General features: G+C 46.5%; 1 protein-coding gene across 1 annotated transcript in view; it reads right to left on the bottom strand.

Moving 5' to 3' along the window:
- Window positions 1-26622, bottom strand: part of TASP1 (taspase 1) — a 2293647-nt gene that overhangs the window by 843241 nt on the left and 1423784 nt on the right. The window contains exon 10 of the mRNA XM_069608337.1: window positions 15246-15324. Within this exon, the coding sequence (XP_069464438.1) occupies window positions 15246-15324 (79 nt within the window). The remainder of the gene's footprint in view (window positions 1-15245; window positions 15325-26622) is intronic.

Raw genomic sequence — 26622 nt, forward strand, 5'->3', positions numbered from 1 at the left:
AAAGAGCATCATGCCCAGTCACTTTAAATGAAAAATATTTCCTTTTTCAATGGGAAATTTTGAGCTAGCAGCAAAACAGCACTGCTTTTCAATTCTTTTCTTTGGTGCACATAAGCAAAACTCTGGCAGCCATTCTCGGGGTGTTCCATGTTGCATCTCACCCAATTGGTCCTTTCCATAGACAGTGCAGCCATCATTTTGATGTGAGGCAATGGCTCTCAAAGGAGCCCGTGCGGCCATTCTACTGGTACTGCTGAATTGCAGCTTGGTGATGGAGGGGAATTCTGCTGGTTGGAAAATGTACCCCACAGTGATGTGTGGCGGTATCTGCATCCTACAAAGTGAGGGTATTCCTATCACTCTGGAGTCCATGCCTCGCTCTCAAGGCTGGATTACTTTTTCCTCCCAACAATGGATACACAGAGCGATCACCGCAACTTTGCTTCCCCGAGGCACATCTGACCACTCACCCCTGATGATGGAGCTGAAGAAAAACAGGCCACTCCTCCCTCACCCCCATCATGGCGTTTAAATAGTTACTACCTTGGCTTCCCAGAACTCATTGATCATATTCGAAATACAACAACCACGTATTTTGAAACTAATACTGGAAGGGTAGACAGTCCAGCAGCACTATGGGAAGCATATAAACCAGTCCTCTGGGAAGAGATTCTCTCCTGGACATCGGCTCATAAAGAAACTCACCAACAAATAGCGGTAGCGGCAGAGCAGGAGGTAATGCAGCAGGTGGCGGAACACATAGCTAAGGGGTCGCCTGATACGCACCGGTCCCTCCTAATGGCCAAAGAATGCCTCCGTAATGTCGCTCTAGACAATACTAAACAAGCTCATTCAGAGATGCGCACTTGACTGTATGAAACCGGGGACAAAGCTGGTAAGATTCTGGTCTGGCTGGAGCGCAGGGATGCAGGCCACCGGCAGGTCAGGGAAATCAGAACAGCACAACTTGAACTATTGGAATCAGATCGCGATATTGCTGAGGGCTTTGCAGATTACTACGCAAACCTATATAAACCCCCGATCGAAACCATTGGCACTACGGTACTTGATGACATTACACTTCCCTGTTTGGCCATAACACAGAAATCATACCTGGAAAACAATGTTACAGAAGAGGAAATTGTGACCGTCATATCTCAGTTGCAATCAGGGAAAACACCGGGACCCAACGGCTTGTCGATTGACACATGGAAGAAATTGGGAGGGAACGAGATGGCCCCTTCATCTGCTTAAAATGTTCCTTTGTTGTAGAGAACAAGGGATCCTACCTCCGATATGCGCAAAGCCAGTATAATTGTCATCCCAAAATCAAATAAACCCCCGGAGCTATGCAGCTCATACAGGCTGATTTCATTCATTAACAGTGAAACAAATGTTTTGGCGAAGGTACTTGCGAACAGGCTGCAAAAAGGTAATATCCTTACTGGTCTATCCGGACCAGTGTGGATTTATTCCACAGAGATCCACACACATGAAGATCTGCAGATTTTTGATGATAGAAAGGGCTCCAGTCCTCCAGGAACCTCTTGCGCTGTTGACAGTTGACTTTGAGAAGGCTTTTGACTCTGTCTTCTGGGAATGCCTTTGGGAGATCATGCGGCAAATGGAATTTGGGGGATCCTTTATGGGCTGGGTGCGGCTTTTATACGAATCTCCAGTGGCGGAGGTCAGAGTTAATGGATGGCGTTCTCGGGTCTTCCAACGGGGGAAGGGGACGCGACAGGGGTGTCCCCTATCCCCACTGCTCTTAGCACGAATTATAGAACCCCTGGCCATACTGTTGAGCAAAACAAATTTGTGGAAAGGATTTCACTGACCCGAGGGTGTGGAGGACAGGGTCTCACTATACACAGATGACCTCCTGATATATTTAGGCGACCCAATCCGCTGCTGTCTGGAGGTCACGAAAATACTTGAACGATATGGGATATTTAGTGAGCTAAAGGTAAACTTGAATAAGTCCATTTTCTTTCCAATTAAAGGAGATGCCCAAGCAATTCCCCCGCAATGCCCATACCACATTGAACTAGAACACTTCCGCTATCTGGGGATCCAAGTCATGACAGACCTTCCGGAATATATAACCCGATCACAGAGAAATTATCGCAGATGTCCGACACTGGGTACTGCTCTCATTGACCCTGCTTGGAAGAGCCGCCCTCTTTAAAATGTTGGCGCTACTGTGCTTTTTATACATCCTTCAGAATGCCCCACTCCGAATACCAGATTTGGAATTCCATAAGATTGAAAGTGTCCTTAGAACTCTGATATGGGGTGGAGGACACACAAGAATTGCGTTACAGACACTGTAACGGTCTATCAGGGAGGGTGGAATCGGGCTACCACACCTGCAAATCATACTATTGGGCAAGTCAGATGGCAGTGATTAACGACATCCTACATGGGGACAAGGAGCTACCTCATATTCGAGCGGAGATCAACGTGATGCAAGGCATGTCCCCACTCATGAGTCTTTATCAGACCCTGATGAAACCCCCTCCCCACACAATGATAACCCATACTACATGAATATGGCGAGAAGCCCACAAATATATTGGCTGGGATAAGAAAGGGACCCCGATACAAACACTATGGAGAAACAGTAGTCTACCCGAACTAGATAAACTACCGGTATGGCCAGGATGGATATCAGTGGGAATTGTAAAGATCGGAGATGTCATTATAGAAGGCAAGCTGACCTCCTTTGAGGACCTGACTAATAGCTTTGGTCTCCCGTTAAAGAACACTATTGTTACCTTCAGCTCGCTCATGCAATACATACACATCTCCCTAAACTTTCGGATATGCCAGAATGTACACCACTGGAAAGGACTATAGTACTAGAACCCAGACCTACTAAAATTACCTCCATAATGTATAATGTCATAACCTCTTTTGCAACACCTGAACTTTGTAACCTCAAATTAAAGAGTGAGGTGGCTGTTGGACCGATACAATCAGAGGATTGGCTGGTGGCAATGATGTACCCGCGAGAAACCGCAATCTCTTCGAGAATTCCGGTTGATATAGCTCAAAATCCTACATAGGGTATACTACCCCTGAGTTGCACTGTAACGGTGGAATCGTGCCACTAACACCAATTGCCTTCATTGTTTGCAAAAAGAGGGCACATTCTTTAATATTTTGTGGGAATGCCCCCAGATTCAAAGATACTGGCACCAGTGCTGTAATAAACTAACTGAAGTCTTGGGACATGTCATACCAATGGACCCTAAAATGATGCTCTTGGTACCTGCTCCTGAACCTCGATTCCAACACTCCCTGTGTTCTCATTCTGCTCGATCTCTCCTCTGCCTTTGACACTGTCAACCATGCCATCCTGCTCAACCGTCTCCGTGATAACCTGGGTATCACTGGTCAGGCTCTGGCATGGCTGACCTCTTTCCTTTCCGGTCGACCCTCCCAGGTCCAAATGGGCTCCTTCCTCTCTGACATCTTTTTCTCCACCTGTGGTGTCCCCCAGGGATCCAACCTCTCTCCCTGGCTTTTCAACCAGTATCTGGCACTCCTTGCCCACCGCATCGCTGCTCTCTGCCCCTACTTCCAGTGCTATGCGGACGATACCCAGCTCATTTTCAGGCTACCCTCGGCCTCCTCCTCTCCTTCCCTCATCTCCGACTGTCTGTCTGCTATCCAGGTATGGTGTGCCGCCAATGACCTCTGCCTTAACGCCAGTAAGACTGAGATTCTACTCATCGGCACACCCACTCCCTCCTTCCCTGCAGCTCTCTGGCCGGCCTCCCTTGGCCCCCTTCCTGCCCCTACCTGCAAGGCTAAAAACCTCGGGGTCATCTTCGACTCCACACTCTCCTTCTCTCCTCATATATCTGACGTCTCTAAGAAGTCACACTACCAGCTGCACCTCCTCAGAGGTATTCTTCCCTTCCTCTCCTTCCCCCAGAAGCTCACTTCTCCCGAGCCCTGGTTCTCTCAAGGCTGGACTACTGTAACAGCCTCTATCTTAATCTGCCTGCCTCCACTCTCCGCCCTCTGCAACTTATCCAGAACAGAACTGCGAGACTTGTCCTTGGCCTCAAGCCCAGGGACCGTATCTCTCCAGGACTGAAATCTCTTCATTGGCTCCCAGTGGCTGCGAGGATTAAGTTCAAAACCCTCTGCATTGTCCACAAGGCCTTCTGGGGCCTGGGGCCTAAATACCTTCAACTCTCTCTTCCTAAATATCTTCCTTCACGAGCCCTTCGTTCATCCGTCTCCAACTCCCTCATGGTCAGCCGCTTCTTGAAGCAACGAGCTGGGGGTAGATCTCTCTCCGCAGCAGGGGCCTCCCTCTGGAACAGCCTTCCTGCCTCCCTGAAACTTGAGGAGAACCATCTCCGGTTCCGGAAGCACCTCAAAACCTTCCTCTTCGCTTCTGCCTTCTCTCTCCCTCTCCCCTGCTAAACCTGCTTAACTCCCCACTGAATTCTGCACTAAACCTGCATCTGGGCCACTCTCAGCGACCTCGGTCCAGGGCCCAGCCACTCTCCACCTGCACTGCCTCCTTGGCTCCCCATGCACTGTGGGACTGTCACTGTATCCCTACAGCCCCCTTCCCAGCACTTGCTCTGCACTTACCTCGCACTTGCCACCAGCTGGCCCTTTTTATTTATTATTATTTTGTTTTTTACGCTACTTACCTTGTACTGCACTTTCCCCCCCACCTCCTCCCCCTGCACTTTCTCCTTTTCCCCTTACCTCTGCACTTGCGCGATCTGAATGACACCTGGCCTAGTAGGATCGTTTGTCTGTCTTCCCCTTGTTTCCCTCCCTCCCTGCCTCGTCGCGCCTTGAAACACTTGTGTATAGGCGCGTTACAAATACCATATCATATCATATCATTGAGGAAGAAGGAAACAGCACACATTTTCAGAAGCTATTTCTCTCCATGACCAGAGGGTTGATTAAACGCAACATTGATAGACTGTGGGGATCCAGTGCGCAATGGGTAGCGGATGTAAATATATGTATGATAATGGAACAGCGTACGTATATGGCCAGAGGTTGCCCTGGGAAGGCGAAGAAGATCTGGCAGAAATGGGAGGATGCAATCTAAATATGTCGTGAAGCAATATACTGAACAATATAACAAAGTAGGATGAGGATGGAAAAATGTTAAAATAACGTGGATTTGTTTGTTATGTACTGGTAAATGTCAAGAGTTACTATCTGTGTTTCAAAAACCAATAAATTGTTTAAAAAAAAAAAGAGGTCCAGTGTAAAGCGCATGAACTGTGATCGGAAATGCCAATTCGGAAATGTGGTCAGATATTTTGGTAAGGAGCCCAGTGGTTTGCTTTCCCATTTCAGAGCCATGGGCAGTTTATAATTATTCTTGGGTCTTGATCCAGTCCATTTGCCAAATGTTGGGTTCTCAATAAGATCTTTCCGGGTGATTGCTAGAAATTTCAACTACACATTACAGCTCTCTTTCCATTGGGTCAATAAAGGATAGTTTCCCCTTTCTAAGGCTCCATTCAATATCCAAAAGGGTTTGGCAGAATTAGGTACAAAACACTCCCGGAGAAAAGAGCCAAGGTTTTCCACATCGCATGTGCTTGAAGAGAATTTAAACCCAACTCAAACCTGATAATCGCAGTCGAGGCGAGGTTGGGTAATCTTAGTAACTTCCTCCAGAAAGACCCCTTCAAAGTCGACCATAGCTCCCAAGGAGTGGCAAGAAAACCTTCTGCTCCATAGGTCAGTATGGGAGTCACCTTTTGATTATAGAAGGTGATTATTGGCTTTAAAGGGAAATTTCAAACCTTTTTTTGTATCAATCTTGCTTCGCTTACTAGGATTCTGATTTTTGTTTTTAGGGCCACTTGGCATGGCAGGTCAATCCTAATGTTGTTGATCAATGTCCCCAGGTAGGTCACCTCACTTGATTTATTTAGCAGAATGCCATTCAGGAACCAAATGAAAGCTGAGATTCTACGTGAGGGCTTTGGGCCGACGGACATAATGTTCGTTTTCGAAGTATTCACTTTCAGCCCGTTCTCTGTCATATATTCATTTAGCACCTTAAGACCTCTATGAAGACCAATAGGTGTCTTGTCAATCAAGACTAGATCGTCAGCTAAGAGGATTCTAGGGGGGGAAAGGATCTAGTCTTCGCCAAGTGTATTCCCACATCAGAGAGAAAAAGGTTGAGTAAGGTCGGTGCCAAGGAGCACTCTTGCTTAAGGCCGGTGAATGTTTCGATCCGACTGGTCAAGTGGCCCTGAGAGTTCAATCGGATTTGCACCGTAGTGTCTTCATATAAAGACTTGATTGCAGCCAACAGGTTACCAGGACAGTTCCAAGCCTCCATTTTGGACCACAGAAGGTGGCAATCAATGGTGTCAAACGCTTTGCGTAAGTCCACAAAAGCCAACTAGATCCTGTTACTGTCATTGAAAGCTGTGCCTTTCAGTAGGTTTAGAAGTAGTATGTTTAGGTTAGTGTCCACACCTGCAGTGCATCCAGTCTGTGTGGGGTCCCCTTTTATCCCATCTGGGTGATCCAAATTTTGAGTTGTTTCAAGCCCCAAATAGTTTCCCCAAGGATTCGAGCAAAGCAATCGGTCGATAATTTGCTGAGTCAGATCTTTTGCCTTGCTTAAAGATAGGCACAATTATTGCAGATTTCCAGGAGGGCGGGATTTCACGTATCTTCAATATTTGCTTGAATAAGTCAAGCACCAGCAGAGCCCATAACTCAGAAAAGACAATCATAGAGTTTGAAATCCCATCTGGTCCAGGGGCTCTGGACTGGTTGGATTTCCTGATGAGGTATACAATGTATTCCAGTTTCAGAGGGAAGTTCCAGTCAGTGTTAGATTTGGTGGGGCAATTAGATGTTATTAGGCGTCTAAGACCAAATAGATTTCTGCAGAAGTTCGACCATGACTGCTCGGACACAGCGTTAGCCATCGAAAAAGGGCAAAGTGCCTCCATTTCATTGAGCTTTTGCCAAGTGGCTCTAGCGTCTTTGTTTGCTAGTGCTTGCAGCATGCGCTCAGCATCTTGTTGTGTCATCTTCGCTTTGTGGCATTTCAGCCAATTCTTGTATTTTTGTTAGGTCTTTTTCCGTCGTGTATAAGTGAACTCGTGTATAAGTGAACTTGTGTATGAGTGAACTCTTTCCCTAGCACTTGAGTAAGAGTAAAACACCCTGAATCACGTTAATTGAATCTTAAACTTCTGAAAACAGATGAAAGACTGGTGTGCTTAAAAAGTGATTCTGAGGTAAAGGTTAAATGAAAAATCAATTGTAAAGCAGTTAAAGATGATGTAGCACTAAAGTTAAGTAACTAAACACGGAATTGTGAGTTTAAGGGAATAAGCCTTGCCCAAGTCAAGAGTGAAAGAAGCACTTTCCCTAAGCCAAGAATGGTGCAAACATTGCTGTAGGCTAAGAGAGATAAAAGCATTTCCTAAGCCAACAGTTATGCAATAATTGTCTTTAGCTTAAAGAGACTAACAACAGGCATACAAGTAAGCTGCTTTGGTGGGCAGAAAGCAAAGAGGTGAATGCAAGATTGTAAAAAGGTGAAGCCTGCTGATTGTAAATGTTCTCTAAAAATTGGTATAGCCCACATTGCCAAAGCCATAAGGGGGAACGGTAGAATGACATCCTTAAGGGCGATTTTGGTTGTGGATGTGGCAGAAAGACAATAATTGCAAAGAGGCTGCCCTTCTGAAAGGTGAATGTTCAGGGGAAGGGTGCTCTGCTTACTTGGAAGTGTTGAGGGGCGCTCAAGTGGATTTTAGTCTTTTCTGAAAAGTTGTTCAGAGTCATAAACGTGCAGGCTGCTGAAGCTGTGGTAACTATTAATGTTGCAGAAAGACAAGTAGCAAAGAGGCTGCCCTTCTGAAAGATGAACGGTCAGACGAAGAGTGCCTTGCCTACAATGAGGGTGTTAAGGAACACTGATGTGAATAATATCTTTTCTTGAAAGTTACTTAAAATCACAAAATTGCAAACTGTTGAAGCTGTAATAAACCTTTTGGTTGTCAGTAGATTTAAAACTTCAGATGCCCAGTTGAAATTGGATCACGATGGGGCAGGCGAGTAGACCTGCATAGTGAAGCTTTGGATCAGTTAACCTGGTATGAGAGTTACCCAGGTATAAGCAGTGGTGCTGTGAAGTCCTCCTGACAAAGATATAAACTGTGATTCATAATGCTTGAGAGACTTGCGAAGGGCTACCAAGAAGCTGAGTTTCTTTTACATTGCCAGAAGTTGTGTTTTTTTTTTAATCTGACAAGGAACTGTATTTCTTCTTTGACATTTCTAAGTTGTGGCAAAGCATCGTGACCCAGAACCTCATTGATGCTATTTGATGAAATGGAAATTATTATTCAAGAAAGAAGAAATCTTTCTTGGTTGAACATTGTTTAATGGAACTTTCTGTTGACATAGTGAAGAAGCTAGGAATTTAATTGGAATTTTGTTGCAAACGCAGATTATCTTGTTTCTTTATGTTGAACGTTGGAACTGAACCGGACTTGAAACCTGGGGAAGGGGAGTTCAACCAGGTTATAAAGAGAGAGACTGGGAATGTATATATGAGAATATCATTGTTGAGGTTTGTTGAGAATTGCCATATATTTTCTTGGGTATTGTATGCTTAGGTGCAAGGGCCAGATCCAGATATCCTTTGTTAGAGTGTTTTCCTTTAGTTTTTGATAGGCAGAGAAATCCTCGTCAGGGTACGGATATTGAGGCATTTGATGTAATTTAGAATTTAATAAAATGGCATATTCTGAGAAATCACCCAAAAGTTGTCCGCCTCACATTTCTGACCCCTCACACTTTCCTATGATTAAATATTATAACTTAAATGTAAGCAAAAAATGATTATGTTTGCTTTTCAGTTCTGGGAATATCAACATAACAGTTAATCATTTTACTCTGCATTGAATGCCTCCTACCCTTCAAGTTAGTTTAGAGGTTTGAGTAAATGGTAGCTGAAACAGTTTCACTCATCAAGGTATTTACCTGCACATTATGGCTTTCAATGTAGGGATCTTTTAGCCATCCAATCAACCACACTTTTAGTCATCTTTGTGAATTAATATAGCTCTCTGAGTTTTTACCTTTGATGGTTTAACCCTGAATGCTTAATTTTTAAATTTTCATCCCACCCCTAAAAGAATATTGTACTCTTTACCAAGCTCATCACCTCACCCTTTAAATTATCTACTGTAAGTGAACGTCTTGGCAATTAATATTCTGCACTTATAAATGCATGCAGTAAGGGAGTAGTTTCTTACCTGTAACTCCATTTCTCCAGCATTGGTATCTTTCATGGATTCACATGCTTAGAATATTCCCCGTCGTCAGACTGGGAACCCTCGGTACACATATATAGTCGTTTCCTATAGGAAAAACTTCCGACACTTGTGTGTCCTATCCACATCTACGTCCTCTCTGGGGCCGTCCACGCATGCCCCGTAGGACGTAGTGGTATAAAAGCCCCGCCCCCGCGGGTCCCGTCAGATTTCGGCCCCTCCAAAGTAGAAAGGAGAACCTGCTTATGCATATATCTTGCACATTGCATTCCGGGGAGGCTGGTGGGCGCATGTAAATCCATGAAAGATACCAATGCTGGAGAAATGGAGTTACAGGTAAGAAACTACTCCCTTCTCCAGCATTGGATCTTTCATGGATTCACATGCTTAGAATAGATTGTATAGCAGTATCCTAAAAGAAGGAGGTGAGAATGCAATGCAACATACGCCGCAAAAACACCCCAAAAACTAATTATATAGGCACATAAGCAACAACATATTTTTCGATATATACATATTCATCATACATACATATATATATATATATATTTCTACTCAAAACCTACACACTAAAGAGCCAGTATAGACAAGGCAAAGACAAAAACTTCACCGTTTTTGGCTTACCTCATTGAAACAGATGGCGCAGAACTGCCCTTCCCATCTGTACTTCATCTGCATGCTGCCTTTCCAGGCAGTAATGGCGCGTGAACGTGTGTGGGACTGACCATGCCGCCGCCTGGCAGATGTCTGTCAGAGGAATTCCTGCCGACAGCGCCGTGGAAGAGGCTGTCGATCTTGTGGAATGGGCTCTAGGATGCCCTTGTAGGGGTCTCCCGGCCTTGGAGTGACTAAAGGCAATCGCCGACGACACCCATCGAGCTAGTCCTTGCTTGGAAATAGCCTTTCCTCTCGTCGACCGACCGTATGCGATGAACAGCTGTCTGGTAGTTCTGAGTTCTTGCGTTCTTTGCAGATAAAACTTCAACGCCCTTTTCACATCTAGAGTATGAAGAGCCTTTTCCGCCGTCGACGACGGGGTCGCAAAGAAAGTAGGGAGGACAATGGTCGAGTGTTTGTGATAGACCGTCGGAACTTTCGGGACAAAAGTAGGATTAGTAGATAGCACCACTTTGTCCTTAAAGAATCTCATATATGGAGGGTCTATGACCAATGCCTGTAGCTCCGATACTCTTCTAACTGATGTAATGGCAATTAAGAAAGCCAGCTTCCATGATAGGAACTGCATGGACGAAGAGGACATTGGCTCGAAAGGTGGCTTCATTAAAGCCGCCAACACCACATTTAGACTCCATGTTGGTGGGAACCGTTTCGTAGGGGGAAAGGTTCGAAAAAGACCCCTCATGAAATGTTTCACCAGTCTGTCGCTGAATAACGGAGAGGACTGTCTCCTCCTCGTGAACCTTGAGATGGCCACCAGGTGCACCTTTATGGATGACCAGGATAACCCACTCTCCGCCAGGTGAAGAAGATACGGTAAAACCTGTTCTGGAGTTACTTCTAAAGGACGTATTTCGTGTTGCGTTTGACACCACATACAGAACCTTCGCCACTTGCAGATGTATGACTTGTTGGTGGAAGGAGCCCTAGCCGCCTGTAGAATTTTTCGGCAATCCGACAAAACTTTCAAAGTGCCAAATTCCGAAAAGTCAGGAGCCAGGCCGTCAGGTTGAGGCTGTCCGGATTGTCATGCCACACTGTTCCCTTGTCCCTGGACAGGAGATTCGGAACCTTCTGGAATGTTATCGGTTGTTCCAACGACAGATGCAGCAGGTCGGAAAACCAAGGTTGTCTCAGCCAATACGGTGCCACTAGAATGACCCGGCATTTGTACCTGCATATCCATTGTACTGTTCTCCTTATAAGGGGAAACGGAGGGAAGGCGTACAGGAACTTGTCTGTCCATGGAAAAGAGAACGCTTCCCCTAGGGATCCTTTCTGAGGCCATCTGCTCGCGAACTGCTCGCATTTCTTGTTTTCTTTCGTTGCGAAGAGATCCACTGAGGGGTGACCCCATCTTTTGAAGATTTTCTGCAGCTGAATGGCGTCCATCTCCCACTCGTGTATCTGGGCCATGCTTCTGCTTAGGGAATCCGCTTGTACATTCTGCACTCCTGGAAGATGGTGTGCCACTATAGAAATGTTGTGTTTCAAAGGCCAATGCCATACCTTTTGAGCCTCCACGGACAGGGTCCTGGATCTCGTGCCGCCTTGTTTTATCAAGTAGAACATGGCTGTCGTGTTGTCCGTCAGCACTCTTACTCTCAACCCCTTGATATGTGGGAGGAACGACTTCAAGGCCCATCTTACTGCCCTCAGCTCCAGTACATTGATATGTAGGACTGATTCGGTCGGGGACCATCTGCCCTGGGTTTGGTAGTTGTCCATGTGTGCTCCCCTGCCTGTCAGGGATGCGTCCGTGATGATGGTTCGGTGAAATTCTGGTTCTTGTAGAGGTACCCCTCTGGCCAGGTTGTGAACGCTTTTCCACCATTGGAGGGCTCGGATGACTTCATCGTCGTCGACGGTTATCCTGTCTGACCACCGACCCGTGGCCTGCTTCCATCTGTCCGCTAGGAATTCCTGAAGTGGCCTCATGAACAATCGACAGTTGGCTACTAGATGGATGCAGGAAGCCATGGAACCTAGGATCGCTACATACTTTCTCACTGAGAGTGTGCAATGTAAACGTAGTTGACTCGTCAGTCGATTGATTTTTGACATTCTGTCTAGGGAAGGTTTCACTATTCCCGACTGGGTTTTGAATTGAGCTCCCAAGAACTTTAAGTTCTTGGATGGCCTTAGAGAGGACTTTCCGAAGTTCACTGCGAACCCCAGCCGTTGCAGAAGCTGTAAGGTGGCCTGTACGCTGTCGTTGGTCGACGCCGAGGAGGATCCCCTCACAAGCCAGTCGTCGAGGTACGGGTATACATGATGCCCTTTCTGTCTCAGCCAGGCTGCCACGGGTGCCAAACATTTTGTGAATGTTCTTGGGGAGGATTTGAGACCAAACGGAAGCACTGCAAATTGGTAGTGTGTCTGACCTACCATGAACCTCAGAAACTTTCTGTGTTTTTGACACATAGGTATGTGGAAGTACGCGTCCTGTAGATCCAGAGACGCCAAAAAATCTCCCACTTGAACGGACCTGATTACTTCCTTCAGCGTGAGCATTTTGAATTTTTGGCTCTGTAAGGTCTCGTTGAGGTCGCGCAGGTCGAGAATGGGACGCCACTTTCCGTTTGGCTTTTTTACCACAAAACACCGTGAGTATACCCCTTGTTCCATCATTGAATGAAAAGCGCCAATATCGTCTGGTGGAGAGGGTGAGTGGGGCTCTTCGGTGTTTCCAATTCAACATCCGACACCCAGGATGGATCCCTAGATGGAGACAGGGAGATATCCGCTACCGATCCTCGGTCAGATACAGAGTCCGACAGCTCACCCTCCTCGTGGACCACTGGAGTCACCGGAACTCTGGTCGTTTGGGTTGGACGATGTGACGGGCCTGGCTCGTCGACGGGAGGCGTTGACGGGTTCACTGGTGGAAGCCTTTCATCCAACGATTTCAGCAGCGAGTGCAATGAGGACAGGACCTCCATGGACAGGGCCGATTGTGAGTTCGGAAACTGGGTAAACACCTGAGAACAGGTTGCTCCTGATGGTGACTTGGCTCGGAGCCCAAGATCTTCCGGGCCCGCAATCCTGAAGCCGTCGTCTTCCTTCGAGGAAATTGACGCTGCTTGTTCCTGCAGCAACGTGTCCGGCAACACCAGATCAAAAACCCCGGGTCTCCAGGCCTGAACTTCGGTCGACGAGGACATCGTCGCCGTCGTCGTCAGCGGGTTGATGACGGTGGAAACCAACTGCGTTAGCGGCAGTGAGGACACTGACTGGTTCGTCGTCGACGGTGGGCCTGCAGGTGGCTTAGGCGGTCCCGCCTTCACAGAGCTCTCCCTGCGCTTTTCCGACTCTCTACTGATGGCAGATCTATGAGGATCGCCCGAGGAGGATTTAGGCCTTTCCTTTCCATGTTTTTTCGACGATGAAGACTTTTTTGAAGATTCTTTTGAAGAGTCTTTGGAAGAGTGGCTTCGTGGAACATCCTTTTCCGCCGGTCGAGTTTTCTTTGCCGGTGGTTCCGACGAGGCGGACCAGCGCGGGGCCCCCGATGTTTTCGTCGAGGCCACGCTGCGCACGGAGCCAACCGCCGACTGAGGATATGCTCCCGCCCCGTCATTTAACCACGACACCAGTCGCCGACTCCGATCTTTCAGGGTTTTCTGGGAAAAACCTTTACATATTTCGCACTGGTCTGCTGAATGGTGAGGGTGGAGGCAATATAGACAATCTAGATGGCCGTCCCCCTCGTAAACCTTTTTCAATCCGCACGTGGCGCACGGGCGGAAGAGCGGTTTGCCCGACATCCTGTCCTTACGATCAAAAACGAGTAATTTCAACAATAACCTAGAAAGTAGAGACTACGCGAGGAGAACCCACTATCTTTAGAGACGGTTGAAATCTGACGGGACCCGCGGGAGCGGGGCTTTTATACCACTACGTCCTACGGGGCATGCGTGGACGGCCCCAGAGAGGACGTAGATGTGGATAGGACACACAAGTGTCGGAAGTTTTTCCTATAGGAAACGACTATATATGTGTACCGAGGGTTCCCAGTCTGACGACGGGGAATATTCTAAGCATGTGAATCCATGAAAGATCCAATGCTGGAGAAATATTGTGCAATGCAATCATGTGATACCCTTAATATCCTATCATTAAGAACGCGATGGCCACATAAATAATGTTGAAAATTTGTAAAGAAATAAACTTCTATTTGTAAAGCATGAGGGCCATTCAGTACTGCATTGCTGCACCTAACTTGTATTTTGATAGCCCTTTAGCCTGACAAAGCACAATTAACCATTGGAACATTAAGCAATACTCAATATCAAATATTAATTTTAACTTGATAAAGTAATGGGCATATAATATTGCTGTCTGCAGTGTTGTGTACCGCACAGAGAAAACATCTCCTGCACAATTTCTTGTCTTAACCATTTTGGTCAACAAAATGTCCTGTGTTATGCAAATAAAATGTGTATTTGCACATTTTGAAAACCAACACTATAGTTAAAGTGATTAAATGAAACATTTATCGCTGATTTAGCATGCGTTGCTATTTTTACTAACCAAATTGTTCATCTATTTACCCAATCTAAATTGTATTGAGATGCTGATTGTTTTGAGATCGCTTGGTTTGATGACATGCAATTTCGAGCTTTCCAAAGACCTACACAATTTTTGTCATAACATCTTAAGTTTTTCTATGGAAACCTCAGGCATGCCCCAATTGTATTTATTTTATACGTAAACATGTCTAATTTTGTTGTAGCTTCACCAAATTGAGAAGCCATAAATTGACTGATATTTTCAGCAAAGCAACCTTGCCTAGTGCTCCTTTGATTATACAAGATTTTCTTTGCATTTACTTTAACGTTTATGAAGCTTTCACATTACCTAAAAACATTTCAAATGGCATAAAACAGCTATAAAAGACACAGTAATTGCTTCCAACAGCACATAAGGCCACACATGCTTAAATCACTTACTGTTCAGAGTATAACATTACTTGAAGAGAATAGAAGATGTAAAAGATTGTATGACCCACCATCCACAGATAGAACTGTGAAAATGTCAATTTCTAAGAGGTCATGGCTTTTTTTTTAATTCCTTTCAGCCTTATGAGAACAATGTGGGCATGCATGTAATGAGGACGAGCAGGTTACTTTACATGTACTACAAATTAATACTGTGATCAATGCAACAGATAGTTCTGCACATGCAATCGGGGTGAACTAACAAGCTAAGCAACTGTAAAAAAAAATGTTTAATGAAAGTAGCAAATACCTGAAGTACTCACAGCTGTGGAATAAGGTGTTCGGACTCCAGTATTTTCTGCCCAGCAGCCACATCCATAAAGCGCAGCCTGAAAACATGTAATAATTGAAAACATTAATAAACTCTTCAATAAACAATTAAAAAATAAACAGATACTTGTATGACTCAATTTTTCTTTGTCTTTTGAAGGGGGGGGGGACCGAGAAGCAGCGATGGTTTCTTACGGCTCAATGCTTCGATTTTTCCACAAATCCCACATCTCACAGAGTGTGACAGGGCCAGTAATCTAACCCTGTCAAGGGGGAAAAGGAACCCTCTCAACCGGGGTCAGTAGGCCTACCAGTGTGGAAGCCAGAGCCAGTCCTACCCCAGGGGGTAAGGTGGTAGTTGTGAGGGCCTCAATCCCTGTCCCATTTAAGGGTGCCAGCATGCTTGTGCAGATTGTCACGGTCAATCACCCCAGACCTGTTTTGCATGTTGCTGGCCAGAGGTAAACCAAAATACCAGGTGGAGAAAGGAAGGTTCAAAGGAGCATGGAGGAAGATTATTCAGGCAGTATGCAAGTAGAGATATTGGTTGTTGACAGCAAGTGCTACTTGAGGTTGTATGAGTGTGTGTGTGAGTGGAGTGGTAGAGGTGAGTAGGGAGTGAAGAGGTGACAGAGTGGAAATGGGTGTGAGTGGAATAGTAGCAGTGGTGTGAAGAAGGGAGTAGTAGTATTGTGGAGAGGGGTGAGTAGTAGTGATGTGGAGAGGTATGTAGTATTGGTAGTGTGTGGAGGCGAGAGTAGTAGTGGCAGGGAGAGTAGTAGCACGGGAAGAAGAGTAGTAGGCCTCCTAATGAATGTTCTCTTTGACCAGTTAACCAACTCACTTAGGATGCTCCTCGAAAGTTGCATCTCCTAGTTCACTTGCAAAAATATATACCCTTGACCTTGGTACCAAACCACCTATCGCAGGAACAAACTGCTTCTATGGACACACTTTGGACACATCCATTTTTTTTGTCAGTCAAAGATACTTTATTTCGGTAATGAATATCCAAAAAAGGCAATAGCATCACAATTTGTACAATACATACTAAAACACATAACAGTTAGGTATGATCAGTAAAAAAGCATCACAAATTATAAGGACAAGATGTGCAAAAATAGCATACAGTTTTCCCCAATCTAATACTAGTATAGAAAAGAGTGGAGGCTAGGTCTACACCAACTACTTTTTAATGGTGTCCACACTATCATTAAATCCAAATATCATCAAATCTAGCCTATCTATCTGGGTCAGCTAAATACCCTTCACTCTAGTCCCGAAAATCGTTAAAATTCAAATAGTGCAATAGAGTAAAGATAAGTAAAAATATATCCAAAGGCCTATCAGGCTATATTTGCCAAAGATGATAAAATACGTTTAGTCTACACAAGGATAAACATTAGAATATCAGCCTGCCTCAGCAAACCCTATCCTCTCAGCTACAAATCTTCCTTTGATTTCTTTTTTCGTATTTTCCAGGTTCTTGGTATAAAAAGGAACAAAGCCCAAAACGAAATCAGAGATTCCACATTTAACACAAACTATAGTGCTGGACGATACTAGGTAAATTCACTATCTTTAAAATCAGGCACCCATAGCCTTTTACTGAATAACAAAAGCCGAGCAGAAAAAAAAAATTTGCCATATCCTCCACTTCTGCTTAGCACATAGGACACCTTGCCTCAATAATCTGTCTTGCTCTCTTGGATAGGGTTTCACCCAAAAGCAAACAATTAAAACGGTCTCTCGTAATGGGACACCTTTGGGATTTACTATTTGTCCAAACCGGGTAGTCTTTTATCTTATCTGTCGCTAGGTCATGAAACCCCCATTGGCTGCTTTCACAGTTTTTGAGGTTTCCCTTGCATCCCATGACCAACATTTCAACCTCTTTTGAGATCGGGGTTTGTCATTTTGGTCGGCAAATAGTGGTATTAAAATAAGTAATAGCATTAATACTTCCTAGAATATATTTTATGTGGGAAAACCATCTACTGTTTTCCACCCTGCTTTTAGTTAATACATTTGCTAAAATATTATTGGAAAATGAAGCATTTGGATCTGACTATACCCTCATCCAAAGTGAATAGATTCCAACACTAGCGCATCCTGAATAAAATCTAAACCCATCTCATTATGAGTAGCATCATTCGGAGCAGAAGTAGGGAGAGAACATTTTTTTCAGAAAGGAGATCTCTCTTGATGCCGTAAGGTCCGAAAAAGAAACACATTGCCAACCCATACTTTACTACCCCCAGAATTCGAACAACATACATTGACTTTATAATGTTAAGCGGTTGTTGCTTATGTTGCTTGAAAAAACAAAAAATGACCCCTATAAACTGCCTCATTAATGACAGCTTTTTAGAAGAATTTGCATCCACTGCAAAAGATTCAGAGAAACGGATGCCAAAATAATCAAAAGAGTTTACTCTCGTGATAGGGTTTACATTGCACCACATAGTGGGGAACGTCATCTTCTTTTTAGATTGACAACAAATCATGAAAGCCGATTTCTTCGAGTTTACCTATAGATCGAGTGCAGCCATGACTGTAGTATATTTATTAATCAAAATTTGCAAGGCTCTTGTGTTACATGGCGATGAGTACAGAATCATCAGCGCAAGCTAATGTATGAATTCTATGTCAAGACGGAGGCGAGCATTAAGCTTTCTCTTCTCTTTAATTCACTCTCCAGCAGTTTCAACAAATACATCATATTTCGTGAAAACATATTTTTTTTTTCAAAAAACTTCAAGTCCCATCATTCTCTGTAGTTCTAGTCTCTAGTCTCTGTGCCTTAGCCCTTCCTGTTACTGTGTTCCTCCTCTTCTTTTCTTGCTCTCCAGATAAGTAACACGTTATTTCAGAGCTCCGTGAATTGTATATTTATATGAAGTGGGATTGTGTAGTGTTTAATGCTTATAACGAGATAATGTTATGGGATTCATAGTGGGACCCAGCGGGAGCGCAGCGCAGCGTGCGGTGTAACAGTTTTGGTATTTACTGAGGAGAATCGGCGGCCCAGTGCTGCATTACCCGACACATCAGGGGCCTGCCGATCTCCTCAGTTAAGCCTGCAGCGCTCCTTAGCACGACCGAGGGTGAGCGGCCCCCACCCTTGGAGGGGCGGAGCAAGCAGCACGAGCAGGAAGCCTTCCCTTCCCGCTCGCGCTAAGGAGTTAGTTAGCCCCCACCCTTGTGGGGGCTGAGCAGAGCGCGAGAACACACAGAAGCTTGCGCTCCCAGAGAAGGAGAGCCCCCTCCTTTGTGAGGGTGGAGCGCTGCTTACAAGCGCGTGAACCAATAAGAGCGCGAGCGCTCGGCTCAGAGAGCCCCCCACCCTTGGGGAGGAGGAGCAAAGCACATGACGCGGAGAGATTCCGGTTTGAAGTGATTTCACCGCGTTGCGTGCTTCGGAGCGTTAATAAGCTCAGTGATTTAACGTGAAGAGATTTCACTCAAATATAGCTTCAAAGCATATACTTTCACGCATAACACATAGAGCCTAACTCTGAAGAACCCTGCACAGCAGGAAAGAAGGCAGACAGGTGCAGCCTCATAGAGTGGAGCAGTGGACGTGCCCCTACACCTGGAAAGGTATTTGAAAGGCACCTCAACCGCACAATAATGTCTAACTTTGAGTGGAGTGATGAGGAGCAAGAGGCAACCTATCCAGAGGATTTTGCCTACAGCTTTAAAGAAGTGCTGGGAGACTCGCTCACAGAGGCAGTAGCGCAGGGTGTGAGACCCCTGCAAGACAGGCTACATACCATAGAATTATACCTGGGTACTCAAGGTAAATGCACTGAAGACAGCACGTCCACCAGGGTCGCTGCAAAGGACCCCAAGGGGTGTAACAAGGCCCGGAAGAGTAAGGACTCTTCTGACCCCCCGGGCCAAACTGAGGGGGCAAATACTGAGGCCCCGGAGGCTTTAGACGCTTTTAGTAAGCTAAGAGAAGCGTTCATAAAGAAAACACAGGTGCTGAGCCTCGAGACCCCCTACCCAGGGGATGATAATATGGGCAATATAGAGGGAGGTCTCCCCGAAGAGGAAATCCCAGAATCCCCTATCTCTTCATAAGAAGAGGCAGACAACGAAGGGGGCGAGAGCAGCCAACCTCTGCCGAGGAAGAGGCTCAGAAAGCTCAACAATTTAGAGGAGGATGAGACCTCCGATATGTTTAACCCCGAGGATATCAGAAACCCAAGATCATCAGAATGGGTACCGTCGCCAAGAGTGTCGAAATACATGACAGAGATTTCGAAAGGCCTTAGAAAAAGAAGTCAGGCAGAGGATGAGGGCAGAGTGCCCGAAACCGGAGTTACCAGGGAAGGTAGCATTGGCTCCGGAGCTTGATCCGAAAATGTTGTGATTTGTCTCAAAAGTGAACAAGGACCCAAGAAAAGGCATTGATCGCTCTTGGAAAAGCTGTCAGGAGAAGCTTCTTGACATTGCGGGACCATTAGCGAGCTAAGATCATGGATCTGGCCGAACGTGCGAAGGACACGGGGGAAGAAGTGGACCCAGGAGTCCTGGCAAACTGGGCCCAGAGAGCAGTATGCCTTTTAGGCAATGCGAACTGCGCAATTTCTTCTGAGCGCAGGAAAGGGCTTCTGCTTCAAATTGATCAGAAGTTAGGAGACCTGTCATCCTATGAAGCGGGGGAAGCCGCGCAGGGCCTTCTATTCGGTGAAACCTTCGGCAAAGAAATGGGGAGGTTTGTTGGAACATACACCTCCCTAGAAAAGGCCCAAGCATCCATGAAAAAGATTTTCCCGGCACAAATTTTTGGAGGGACCGGTCGGTCTAGAGGCCGAGCGGCTGGTCGCTACCAAGCATTCAGGAGGCATCAAGGAAACAGGGGTAACTACTGGGAAAACAGACAGCCAGAAGCATTCTTCCCACCCAGGGGTCGCTTCCCGAGAGGAAGACGTAGCAGAGGACGAGGGAGAGGACACAATTTCCCCACAGGTGAGAGTCCCAAATTATCCACCAGTTGGGGGGAGAACAGCAATATTCTGGGAGAACTGGCATGCGCTTTGCAGCGATGCCTGGGTGTTGCAGACGGCAAAAGGCATGCACATAGATTTTTTAGAGACTCCCACACAAAGTCAGGCGCCACGTCCTCTAACAAAAACACGAAAAGAGATAGATCTTTTGCACGCAGAACTACAGCAGTTAGCGGAAAAACAGGAGATAGAGCCTTGCGTGACCCTCCCAAATTTGTGAGTAACATGTTCTTAGTCCATCGAAAGGACAAAATGAGACCCGTAATAAACCTAAAAGACATGAACAGATGGGTAACGTACAACCATTTCAAAATGGAAGGAACTCACCATCTCAGAGACACACTCAGACAAGACGATTGGTTAGTGAGGATAGACCTCAAAGATGCTTATTTAACAATACCAGTTTGAAAAGATTTCCGTCCATTCCTAGCATTCTACTGGGGCGAGCAATTATGGCAGTTTGCTACCATGCCGTTTGGCCTAGCATCAGCGCCATGGGCTTTCACAAACATTATGAAACCAGTAGCAGCAGCGATCAGGGAGAACGGGATTCGTATGATTATATACCTGGACGATATCCTTCTGATGGCCAGCTGCAGGGAGACGCTCTGCTACCAGGCCAGCTGGGTAGTGAATCTCCTGACATCGCTGGGATTCCTAGTGAACCGAGAAAAATTGGAAATGAAACCAGTCAAGAGAATAGAATTTCTAGGTTTCGTTATAGACACCAGATCAGCGACACTAGAACTTCCAAACAGAAAAATAAGAGACATAAAAAGGGAGATAAGAACATGTCTCAGCAGAGCAGTCATATCTCTACGCACAATAGCTCGAGTGGTGGGCCTCCTAGCAGCCTCCATACAAGCAATATTCCCAGGGCCCCTACACTATCAAGCCCTACAGAGACTTAAGATAAGACACCTTCAGCAGGGTCTGCAATATCAGCAGCTAGTCCACATCGACCAGGAAGCCAGAACAGAATTGGAGTGGTGGCTAGCAAACATGGAAGCATGGAACGGGAGAGCCATTTTCGGCGATCGTCCAGACCTGATTATAGAGTCGGACGCCAGCAGAGCAGGCTGGGGAGCCCGTTGCGGAGACCTTCAGACAGGAGGGAAGTGGAGTTCGGAAGAACTCAAACTTCACATCAACTGTCTAGAATTACTAGCCGGGTCATTTGCGATCAAGGCGTTTACGAAAGGGAAAGTGAACTCCTGTATTCTGTTGAAAATGGACAACATTTCAGCAGTGAAATATATCAATCATCTATTAGGAACGAGATCCAAACTTCTGGCGGAGATAGCCAAGGATTTCTGGCACTCCTGCCTAGAATCAGGGAATTCAGTAGTAGCAGAATACCTGTCAGGATCACAGAATGTGATAGCAGACTGGAACTCCAGGTACCTCTCGGACTCCAGCGACTGGAAGCTGGACCGGGAAGTTTTCCGACAGCTGAAAGAACGTTGGGGGCCGGTCCGTACAGATCTGTTTGCGTCCAGACTGAGCGCACAGAAGAAGAGGTTCTTCAGTTTGAGATTAGACCCAGCAGCAGCTGGAGTGGATGCCTTCCTGCAGGACTGGAGAGAACAGATTCTATACGCCTTCCCACCTTTCCTAATGCTGAGCAGAGTTCTAGCGAAAGCTCGCAGAGAGGCGGCGAATCTGATACTAATAGCTCCAATATGGAAATCACAAGTTTGGTTCCCAGCCCTCATAGAAATGTAAGTAGACTATCCGAGAATGTTACCACAAGGAGTGAACCTGCTCATGGACCCAGTTGGGTCATTTCACCCTCTGAGAGTGAGGGGGGCGCTGCCATTGATGGCATGCAGGATAGCAGGAGGCGCTGGAACCTCCCAGGCATTTCGGCGCAGGCTGCAAATCTCATCGCCGAGTCATGGGCACCCTCAACCAGAAGGAGCTACGACGCAGCTTGGAATAAGTGGTCGTCATGGTGCAGAAGGAGAGATTTTCATTCTGTTTCTGCACCTTTAGTCGAAATACTGAATTTTCTGGCAGAACTTCTGCAGGATGGCAAAGCATATAGAACCATAGGAGTCTACAGATCTGCGATTTCAGCAGGTCATATACCACTTGATGGTACACCAGGGGGAGAGAACATAGCAGTGATTAGACTCCTGAAAGGAATAAGATTTAGGAAGCCACCTCAACCTAAGTACAAAGTATTATGGGACGTATCGGTGGTGCTGAAACTGCTAACAGACTGGCCTAGCAACAGATACCTATCGCTAGAACAGCTATCAGGGAAACTAGCCATGTTACTGTGTATGGTATCATGCAGGCGAGTGGCAGACGTGAAGGCACTGGAGATAGATAGAAAGACATATGGACCGGAAGGAGTAACTTTTTATCTGGCAAAGAGAACTAAAACAGACTCATCTACAATCACATACCCATACATGCAGGACTATCCGACATGGTGCGTGGCCTCATGTATTAAAGAGTACGAGAGTACGACAGCGGAAATGAGACCAGTAGGAACAACCCAACTACTTATAGCGCGCAGAAAACCACACAAAGGCGTAGCACTAGCTACGATAGCGAGATGGGTCAGAGATATCATGGGCCTAGCGGGCATTGATTTATCTACATTTGGAGCACACTCAGTCAGAGGAGCGATGGCGTCAAAGGCATTGGGGCAAGGCGCAGCCTTACAAGATATCATGAAAGCAGCAGATTGGGCTAGTGATAAAACGTTTAGGACGTTTTATTTTAGACCAATCAACACGATAGCAGGAGCAGAGCAAGAAGCTTTGAACAAGCTTAATGCTCGCCTCCGTCTTGACATAGAATGAAGATTCCCCCTGCTAATAGCGCAGGGAGCTCTTGATTCTATTAAAGACAAGGAGGCGAGCATTAAATTCCCGACCCAGATACACAGAAAATGGGAAAAGTATTGTAATGAAGGAAATATTGTGAGTAACCATGATGACCGTTTTTTCCCAGAATAGGGTGTGTATTCCCAGCCCTAATATATCTCTATTGTTTACTTTCTGACACTAGGAGATGACCAAAAGAACGGGTGAATTCTATTCGAAGAGGTTGGATTGTTCCGATCAGATTGCAAGTTCCGAAGCAAGAGATCGAATCCGCTGAAAGCAGGAAAGACGAAGTTGTTGGGCCCGTTGGCAAGTTAATGTTACAGAGGATTTCAGTTTAAAGCAGTCAAAGAAGAGGAGGAACACAGGAACAGGAAGGGTTAAGGCACAGAGACTAGAGATTAGAACTACAGAGAATGATGGGACTTGAAGTTTTTTGAAAAATAAAAATAATAAATGTTTTCACGAAATATGATGTATTTGTTGAAACTGCTGGAGAGTGAATTAAAGAGAAGAGAAAGCTTAATGCTCGCCTCCTTGTCTTTAATAGAATCAAGAGCTCCCTGCGCTATTAGCAGGGGGAATCTTCATTGGCATTCCACCAATCTTAGGGACGTCGTCATTACAGTTTACCAGTTCCCGTTGAAAACTATTAATCTACAAAGATGAACAAGAATGGTGCTGGACGCACCATTGTCTAGCCCCTGCTCGAATGGGGAACCAAGGTGTGCAATGTCCTTCACTGCCAGATCTTACACAAGCCTCATTGTTGGTGTGCAGGGTCATAAGAATGTCTAAGAAGCCCACGGGGCAGTCAGAGGACCTAAGCACCTGCCATCGTTTATTCCTATTAACTTTATCGAGGGCAGTGCCTATGTCCATGAATGCCAAATATATTGGCTCTTTTTTTTTTTATGAACAAGCAATGCACGATAACCATGTACAGATTCAAGCCCTGCTCCATGGTACCTAATGTTGGACGGAATCCCAGTTAAATCAGTGCAAGGATAGCCTGCATGGTTACCCAATCCTCCATATGGATTAAATGAAATCTCCAGGGGGGCGTGGCCCGGCTGGAGGCTGATGGAGGTGTGAGCCCGTTAGCTCCTGTAGCCAGGGTCGAGAAAACAGCTAAATCAGCCCTTAATGTGCACTGTTAAGCGCTGCCTGTACGAACATGTGGGGAACGAGATTGTGAACTTTTGAGTTAGTTGGAAGCAGTGAAGCTCTGCGAAGATGACAGACTCACGGCCCAGCAGTGAGGCTTATGGGAAGCGGCAAAATGGCGACTACGCCAATGGGAGCGGAAGAGGAGCCGCTGCAGTCATCTCTGGCGTACCCATGAGCAGTGAGCCCAGCTGCGACCGTGGGACCTGGACCGGCCGGGACATCTAGGAGGAAGCAGCACCAGTGGGAGAGCCCCCAGGGCAGAGGTGAGGAGATCCCTCCCACGTAAGGAGCGACGAGGCGGGCTCAGTGGGAGCGTGTCAGCACCAGCCACACGTTCGGTGCTCCTCAGGGAGGCGGCGGCCAGACCTGGGACTTCAAACTCCCAAGTAGAAAGGGAGGAGCAGGTGCGCCCCCCCTTCCCCCCATCATCCCTCAGTGACCGGCAAAACTGCGGGCCCCCAAGGGTTTCTAGTGGGCGGCAGCAATGCAGCCGGTTGGGTCGCTGTGCCTGATGGTCGCAGAGGCAGCAATAGCAGCGGGGACTGAGCTTCCTCCATGCGCTGATCCACGGCGAAGATAAAGCCGGAGTGTTCGCCACAGGAGAGGAGCATTGGGGGGTCACCAGAAGGCATAAATCAAACAGTGGGAGCCAGGAGGCACCTGATAGCGCTGTTTGCAGACAGATCGAGGTGTTGACCGCTGGGGCAGGACGCCCCAAGAAGAATTTTACCATTGGCCTGCAGTGCAATAGACCAGCCCACCAGACACAACAGATTCACTGGCAAAGCCAGTCTAGCAGATGGCAGCACCCTGCAGGTGAGGAGGGGGTCAGAGACCGAAGCACATCTCAACATTGAGCAGCATTCCCAGCAAGGTGACCCACCTGTGTCCTCCAGGCTAGAGGGGGCCTCACATTGTTGGCAGGGGAGAAGAAAGGACTCAGCAGGGCAGGTCTGTGGTGGAAGTGACAGTGAGAAACAACGCATTAGCGCTGGAGGTGTGGAGGCGAGCGAGTGTTAGATCAACCCTGAAAGGGCTGGAAGAGGTGGTTTTGTACACCTTTAATTCCAACAGAACTCCTTTCATCTCCCCTCCACCCCTATTTACTCATGAACTGGATGTAGACAAGGAAGTATAAGGACAAACCAGTCCCGTCTATTAAAGAGATGGTCCAGCAGACTAAACCGGCATCCGAATAGCACCCGGAGGTGGAAGATGAAATGCACCCCGCCACTAGAGGAGATATCTTGCGCCTGTTCCCGTCCATACAGAAGGAAATGGCGTCCACAATGCAGGAACTAAAAAGCTCCTTCCAAGACTTATCTCGCAACGTGCTGCAGAATGAAATTAAACTGGGTGAGCTGGAGACAGCCTTCTGCGACAAAGCGAATGCGGAGGATCAACTGGAACAGAGAGTGGCGGCCTTTGGAGGCATAAAGGCAAGCCGCAGAAGAAAAGCAAGAGTATATGGAAAATTGCTCTCAAAGGAACAATGTACGGGCCAGAGGGGTGCCCAGGGAGATTAAGGATCAGGAGCTAGAGGAATACATCAAGGGGTTGTTCGAAGAGATACTGGGGGATGTGGAAGTCGATTTTATGCTGGACCGCACTCACAGAGTGTACTCCAACTTCGAAACACGACAGAATATTCTCCCGGATGTCTTGACGAGAGTTCACTTTTTCAAGACCAAGGAACTGATCTTTCAGAAAACTAGGGAACAACGCTGTCTGGAGTACAAGGGGGTATCCCTTCAACCAGGGGCGTTGCTAGGGGGGGGGGGCTAAGGGGGATATAGCCCCTGATCTTTTGGTTGTAGCCCCGGATAGAATCTCAGGAGCTACAGCCAAAAGACTAGCTAGCCCCCAATCCCAACAGTTCCGACATCAGCTTAGCCACGGGTCTTTTCCAGACCTAGCAACTCCCCTGCCTTCAACTGTTGCAGAATCTCTCTCAAGGAACAACCCAAAGATGGCCTTTAACCAACTGGCTGGGGGATAAAGGGGTTCGCTACCGGTGGGGGTACCCCTTCCGCATCATGTTTCAACTGGATGGTATCCAACATCAATTTACTGTTCCCTTGACGTCTACCTGGACCCAGTCCGAATCGTGGAAAAGCAGGAGGAAGGAACGTCCCAGGTCCTTGATGGACAGACGGGAGAGTAGCTCGAACATGGAGGCCCGACTTCACCCTGGATGAATGGGCATTTCAGCCAATTGGGAAACAACGCGGCGCTCAGCTGCTAAGGGGAAGAGACAGTTATAGAGGTGCACAGCCTGTGATTAGCCGATTGTAAAATGTTCTTATGCGACTATAAGGGCACTAGGAGT

This window comes from Ambystoma mexicanum, chromosome 4q, assembly GCF_040938575.1.
Source record: "Ambystoma mexicanum isolate Mex_15411 chromosome 4q, UKY_AmexF1_1, whole genome shotgun sequence".
Lineage (NCBI taxonomy): Eukaryota > Metazoa > Chordata > Amphibia > Caudata > Ambystomatidae > Ambystoma > Ambystoma mexicanum.